The 7,104-nt window shown below is 38.3% G+C and overlaps 1 protein-coding gene across 3 annotated transcripts in view; it reads right to left on the reverse strand.

Moving 5' to 3' along the window:
• Positions 1-933: 933 nt before the first annotated feature.
• The window catches only part of LOC105565808 (zinc finger protein 436-like), an 8,374-nt gene continuing 2,203 nt past the window's right edge, over positions 934-7,104 (reverse strand). The window contains exons 2-13 of one of the 3 annotated variants that reach the window (XM_012019313.1): positions 6,422-6,936; positions 6,188-6,335; positions 5,749-5,817; positions 5,597-5,662; positions 4,234-4,304; positions 3,979-4,123; positions 3,605-3,899; positions 3,187-3,289; positions 2,837-3,100; positions 1,754-2,075; positions 1,303-1,646; positions 934-1,196 (exon numbers count right to left, since the gene is read on the reverse strand). In XM_012019313.1, coding sequence (XP_011874703.1) covers positions 954-1,196; positions 1,303-1,646; positions 1,754-2,075; positions 2,837-3,100; positions 3,187-3,289; positions 3,605-3,899; positions 3,979-4,123; positions 4,234-4,304; positions 5,597-5,662; positions 5,749-5,817; positions 6,188-6,212 — 1,947 coding nt within the window. In that variant the 5' untranslated portion in view covers positions 6,213-6,335; positions 6,422-6,936 and the 3' untranslated portion in view covers positions 934-953. Of the gene's footprint in view, positions 1,197-1,302; positions 1,647-1,753; positions 2,076-2,836; positions 3,101-3,186; positions 3,290-3,604; positions 3,900-3,978; positions 4,124-4,233; positions 4,305-5,596; positions 5,663-5,748; positions 5,818-6,187; positions 6,937-7,104 lie in introns of those variants that run through there. The other 2 variants (XM_012019312.1, XM_012019314.1) reach the window with 2 other exon arrangements.

A 7,104-nucleotide genomic window follows, 5' to 3' on the forward strand; every position in this document is an offset into this window, starting at 1 on the left:
ATTCTGCTCGATTTCTATTACCAAGATGACATCAAACTGCGCTATGCAGAACGAGCTCGGTTTCTGCCGTCAATCTGCTGTCGAACTGCGCCGCGCAGAACCTGCTCGATTTCTGCCGTCAATCTGTTGACAGCGTATGTTTTACAAACTACGTTGCCAAAATAAGAGCCAAATGCGGAGATAGATACCCTGGTAACACAATCTGACAGTTCAGATACGACCCGCAGAAGTGCGCAAGAAACAGCCCAAAATTGCGACAGAAGTGCATAATATCTGGTATTGACGAGTACTTACTATTGCAGTCTGCTGTAAGAAGCTACTGTAAAGTTTCATACTATTTGCTAAAAGTAGACATGCAGCAGAAATGTGAGAACAATATTGAAGTATCTGCCTGACAGAAAAATAACAGCAAATCGCGTTAAACTCTTCATGCGCATTTGCAGCAGAGTTTTGAGTACAGATCCGACTGGCAGAAACACGAAAAGAACGTGCAAGCATCTGCCGCAATTCTTGTTGAATTCTGCTATATGTATTACTAGCAGTAGGCGCTGCTACAAATCTAGCGCGATTATATTGCACTGCGATTTGCGCAAGCATTTTCCGCATTTCTTACACTTTTCTGCTGTACGTAAATGCGTACACATATCTTCAACAATTCTGTTGCACTACGATGAGTGCAAGTTTCTGCCAACAGAAAGACAGTCAAAGTTGGAAATAGAAAATGCATGATCTGCCCGAAAGTTAATGCATGATTTCTCATACAGTTTTACAGCAGAATTGCAATGGAAATGTTGTCAGGGTAGCTATGGTTTTGGTGTGGGTCTCTGATCGAATCTGCTGACATTTTGCTGACTGGGTAGATGAATATTGCCCTATCTCTTTTTTTTTGCAATTCGTGTCAATTTTCAAATATTTAGAATAAAAAATGTATAATTGTGTAATAGTTTTAGTTTCTAATTTCGATTCGATACTTCCAAAACATGAAGAATGACATCGTCCACTGTTTTTGTTGTCAAGAGAGACTTCGCTGTTTCATCATTCATTGTGTCGATGACAACGGTGAACAGAATCTTGATGTTTTGTCGTAACCTATCGGCGAGCATTACGTTAGCTTCCGATGTTATCGGCTCGTATCCGCATCTTCTGATCACAGCTTCAAGGATATCTTGTATCGGAGTTTCTGGCGAACCAAACAACTGCCAACATTCGAATTAGATCATTAGTTATACATCAGTGTAACTAATTTATTTTAACATAAAAGGCGATATAATAAAACGTTAAATTGAACTAAATAAACTATACCTGCAACGTTTCCTCATCGATAAGTATCCTCAAGAGATCGAGGATGGCCGTCAACAACTCGTCAGTAGAAAGTTCTCTAGATTCGCCGGTTTCCGTTTTGGCGGCAGCAATTGATGCAATGTTGTACAACTGTGTTTGCAAATGCTTCTTCTCGACCTCATTCATTACGTCCTCCAACAATTCCCGATGCTTTGCACGAATGTGCCGCATTAAGCAATCTTGCCGAATGAACACTCGGTTGCATTCGACGCACGACTGAGGTGGTTCGCGTCTGTGGGTGTTGAGGTGAGCCTGCAACGACGATTTCGCCGAGAAGGCTTTCGAGCATTTGTCGCATTTGAATGCTGAAACGCAATCCAAACAGAAATCCATAGATAAGAAATAAAATAATACAAACTTATTTTTAAATTATTATATTCACGTTTAATTTTCTTTTGTAAATATTGCTTACGTTTAACGCCAGTGTGTAGCAGTTTGTGTTTGACCAAGTCCTCTCTTCGCGTAAAACCCTTGTCGCACACTTCGCATGTGAATGGAATTGCTCCCTCATGTACGAATTTCTTGTGGATATTCAAACGTGCTTTCCGATTAAACGCCTTGCCGCATACATCACAATAGAAACCGTTCTCTCCTGTGTGATGGAATACATGTGCTCTTAATTGTGCTGCCTGTATGAACGATTTGTTACAATACTGGCATACGTGCGGTTTCTCGCCCGTATGCGTCCGTTGATGGCGATTTAATGTTTCGCGAGCAGCAAATTTTCTTTGACACTGTAAACACGAATTCGGAATATTAATACTTGCGCAAGGGCGGGTGTAGAAAGTTTTTTCGAAGGGGCCGCAAAACTAAAAGTCCAATTGAGTTTGTAAAATTTATGGTTAAGATTTGGCATGCGTTTAAATAAACTCGCAAAGCCTTGGAAAACAAAAATCATTAACACATTTACACATTTGGTTTATTTTTAATGTCTGAATATTTATAAAATAAATTCTACTTTTTGTTTTTTTTCTTTTTGGCAAATTGGTTTATTACTGCTTCTACTTTGAACGTTAACAGTTGGAGATGAACATTCATAGGACGAGTCTTGTCAACCTGTCTTCGGCTATTCGAGACTTCAGACAAGTTTTAAGTTATCGCAAAGCTAAAAAATTTCTTCTGTTAATGTGTTAATTTTTATTTTTAATTCCATTTTACCTAGAGTTATGCTTAATATTCATGGGGAGAGGGTCCACGTCCCTCTTGAATCTGCTCTTGTTAAGAAATACATTTAATTGTATTTACAAAACGGAAATGCGTGATTTGTGTATTCAGAAATATTTCTTTAATATACATAGTTCACGAACGATTACGAACTTACGGTCACGTTTTGTCCATCCACAATGCTAGCTTGCAATAAAAAATCACGCGGCAAAAGTTAGTGTTATTATTTCTATATTTAATTATCACTCGAGAGAAACACCCAATGTTAACATACACCTGATATTCAGGCGTAAATACTCATAGGTGCGTATACTCGATAAAAGCTACTTACGTATTTACACTCGAACGGCTTCTCTCCGGTATGTACACGGCGATGCTTTTTCAGTGCAAGCGGTGACAGGAATGTCTTCGGGCATAAATCGCATTGGACCGGTCGCTCTCCTGTGTGCATGCGTTCGTGTACCAATAGCTGTTGATTCGTAAAGAAATCCTTCGAGCAATATTTACACTTCTTTTTTTGCCTCTGGGGCGTTCCCGCATGTGTACGCAAGTGTTCCCGCAAGTTATCTTTACGCGTAAAATCTTTCTTGCAAACCTACAACATTGTATATGTTCATTCGATCATTATAATTTCGAAGTCGCTAATATTTTAAAGAATTGTCGACAAGTAACTACACTTACTTGACAGCTAAACGTATTAAGTATGTTACCGTGACAACCAGATTGCATTATGTGACGATTTAAGTGGTAACTCCGGGAGAAGTAAGTATCGCAAGGCTCACACCTAGTAAAAATATGTGAAAATAAAATATGCAGTAAGAACATGTAAAAATATGTGAATTTGTAGTACAGCAAAAAATCTAAAAGTAGAAATATAAAAATAAAAATCATAGAGTAACTAATGAAGAAAAGTAATGGAGAATGAGAAAAATTTTTGTAAAGTTAACACTTCATGGCGATAGATATTTCATATCTATTTATATAGATAAGAATTACTTAAATCAATAATAGTATCGTATACCGTATAATTAATTACAGCAAGCAACAATTAAGGAAACTATTTTATAAAAAAGAGTATTGCATGTGCATATAGACATACTTAAAAATTTTGCGATCTCCATGTGTCGTATAGCGATGCTTATTCAAAGCTTTCTTGTCGCGAAAAGAAGAGCCGCATTCGTTGCATGTACACGAATCACACTTCCAATGTATGACTATAACGTGTCTGTCCAGAGATGCCTTTTTCTTGAAACTGAGATCGCAAATGGAACACTTATATTCCCCGCCACTGTGTGCCGTCTTTAAGTCTTCTCCGCAGCAATGACACTGCGTCTCAGGCACAGGTTTAATGACAGGTTTTTCATTATTGTTCTTTTGGCTTTTAGAATCCGAATCTAGGAACATAATCGGACTGTAAAACCATTTGTAACGTGAGAGCGAACAGAAAGTCCTGTTCAATGTATAGCTACATACCTTCAGCACTTAAACTTGTTGAAGGATCATCCTCATCATCCTCATCATCCATTTCGTCTGAATCGTAACTGACCATATTATCAAGCCCGATGATATTAATCGAGTCATCTTCCTCTCTGCACATGTCTACATGCTTCTGCAGCATCTATTTCAGAATTAGAAAACAGAAATTGTTAATGGAAGTGCAAACCACGGGAGTGTGAATACATCAAACACAAGTTCAAGAAAGAAAAAAAAAAGAAAATTACAACTTACATCCTTCGACTGGAAAACACGGTGACATGTCACACATTGATAATCAGTTATAATTGAAATAACCAAATCGTCTGTTAACAAAATAAAATAAACGATAATGCGACGAACCAAACAAAAAATAATAAAGTAAAACATTAAAACTAAACTTATGTGAACTTGCAAACGCAAATGTAAGTTGAAACATGTCGCAAATTTTTATTTCAATTTAAATTTTTCCGATGTTTTTAGTTCTCACATCCATTATTCGTAAAAATAGTATACTGCAAGAGTATATTGCAGTATTCGGAGAAGCAGGGAAACACATAATGGCAATGCTACTGTAAATTTATACAAGAAATTATAAACTAGTAAGAATATTCTTAAAGTCGCCAGAAGTAATTAATAAATTAATAACATCAGTGATTTTTATTGACCGTATCTGGCAATTAAAATTTGAATCCTGGCTGGGGTAATATTTTTCGCAATAAGAATTTTAATTGCCAGATACGGTCAATAAAAGTCACTGATGTTATTAAGATATTATAATTTAAAAAGAGTGTCATTTATAGGAACATTTTTACTTGTCAGTTTGTAGTACCTGAGCATGCATAATTTCAGCCCATCATAAAATATAACTTTTCTCATTTAAATAACTATGCATGCATAATTTCATTTAAATAACTGAGCATACATAATTTCAGCGCATCATAAAAACATAACTTTTCTCATTTAAACAACTATTCAACGCTCTTGTTGTTTAGCAAATGTTGAACGAGGACGAACAATGCTCGTGAGTGTAGGGTTAGAGCACAAAGCAACACAATAGCCTACGGCAAGACGCAGGTCATAAACGCAGATAGCGCACAGGCTTTGACGTAAATGTAACGTCGTTTGCACGTGATCGGAAGCAAGTACAACATAAGCCAAAGGGTTTGCGCTATCTGCGTTCGTGACTTACGTCTTGCCGTAGGCTATTACGTCGCTCTGTGCTCAGACTCTTAGGCTGATGGCAGAGAACGATCAGTAAACGCTTAAGACTGGTTTAGTCGTAGGGCAAGGCAGAGAGAAACGTAAGTCGTGAAAGGCTATTGTGTACGACTTGTTTCTCTCTGCCTTGCCCTACGTCTACGACTGAGACAGTCTTAAGCGTTTACGGATTGTTCTCTGCCATCAGCCTTATAAGCGATAAGTAGAATATACCTTTTATGTACTCACGCGCACATGTGTATACACATACACATAGTACAAGAGACGAAAGGAGAGTTTGCTTATTGTCACCAGTAATGATTAAAAATTGAGACGGGAAACTTATAGTCAACTCAACTGGTTGGGATTCACTTGTATACATTTCTATACATTATACGTATTTACAAATTATAATTACCCTTCTCGTTGTCCGTAATTGGTCTGCTGGCTACCACTACGGGTTCATTCTGTGAAATATCCCCGTCTGCAAAAAAACAGGATATTCATATTGCTTTAACTAACTGAAGTCATTGTAGCATTAAACATTTTGCTTCTGAACGATTAAATTACCAAAGAAAATCTCTGAGGCTCCGTTTTCAATTAGTACACCATCAGCATACTCCTCAATCTTCAGGATCTCTGCAAGAAGACTCGTTGAATAATTTATAAGAGAAGGCTAATCTGTAAACTCAACGCATAAAACTTACTCAATTAATATTGATACTAATTTACTGTCTACTCAAACTGTTCTAATATGCACAATTTTTTGACATTAATTACTAGAAATTGAAACATTGCATAATATAAATAAAGAGTATATAGACATAATCTTTACACATATAAAGTGCACATAAGAAGCCACGCTATAAAGTTATTTCTTTCAGTATTTTTGTTTGCTTTGTGATTAATTTACAAATGCAAATTTAGTCTATCACATTCACAGAATTTGCGAATGATTTCAAAGCGTTGTCCTACATCTTGAAAAGGGACCCGAGCCAACTTTGCTCACCTATCTTTTCTGTTGTCTCTGCCATTGCGTCACGTAGTGATGCCTATCTCCAGGACGTTTCCTTATTCGCGCAAGAGAAAGGCCGATCTTTCCTGCAGACAGGTCAATTTTTCCTCACCCGTTACTTACGTTCCGCATCATGGGACATCTGCAAACCATACGCAGTGTCCTTAAGCTTCAGTCAGTCGCACGAGTGATGCGCCCAGGATACTAGGAAACCCCGCAAGGAATAACCTCGCTCGCGCGATCCACGCAGAATATTCCCGAAAAAGGGGGAGCAAACGAATGCGTTTGCCCCTGAAGGAACAGGCCCTTTCATCAGTTCCGACGCCGCTCAAAACGGCCTACGTCAAGGGGCGCGTCGTCGTCGGGAAGATGGCTGCTTGTAGAGATGGGCGATGTTGCCTCGATGCATCGAAGTTCGATGTTTCTTTAACAAATAATCGATTATTTTTATCGATGTTTATAATGTCAATTAATTATTTATTCGATGGTTTTAGATTCGATTAATCGATTGTTCGATGCTAAGATTTGTATAATCGATCATCTCTCGTTTCTTGTAGCAGAGAGAAACCTGAGAGCGGCCATCCCGGCGTTTTGCCTGTTACCGTTTTCGCTGGACTGATTCCAGCGCTTTACGCCCATTTCCAATTTTGGAACTATTCCGCTACACCCATTTTCAAGTACTGCCGATAAAGTCTCCACTTGGTGCGTGTCCGTGGTTGTATTCCGTGCTGCATGCATGAAATGTCGGTAATAGGAGAGTGTTATTGATTTTTCGTAACGGGAGCGAGCGAGAGGTATAAGTATAACCTTCTCGCTCGCTCCCGTTACGAAAAATCAATAACACTCTCCTGTTACCGACATTTCATGCATGCAGCACGGAATACAACCACGGACACGCACCAAGTGGAGAC

The sequence above is a fragment of the Vollenhovia emeryi genome, unplaced genomic scaffold (assembly GCF_000949405.1).
Source record: "Vollenhovia emeryi isolate VEMERY1.0 unplaced genomic scaffold, V.emery_V1.0 DF939149.1, whole genome shotgun sequence".
NCBI lineage: Eukaryota > Metazoa > Arthropoda > Insecta > Hymenoptera > Formicidae > Vollenhovia > Vollenhovia emeryi.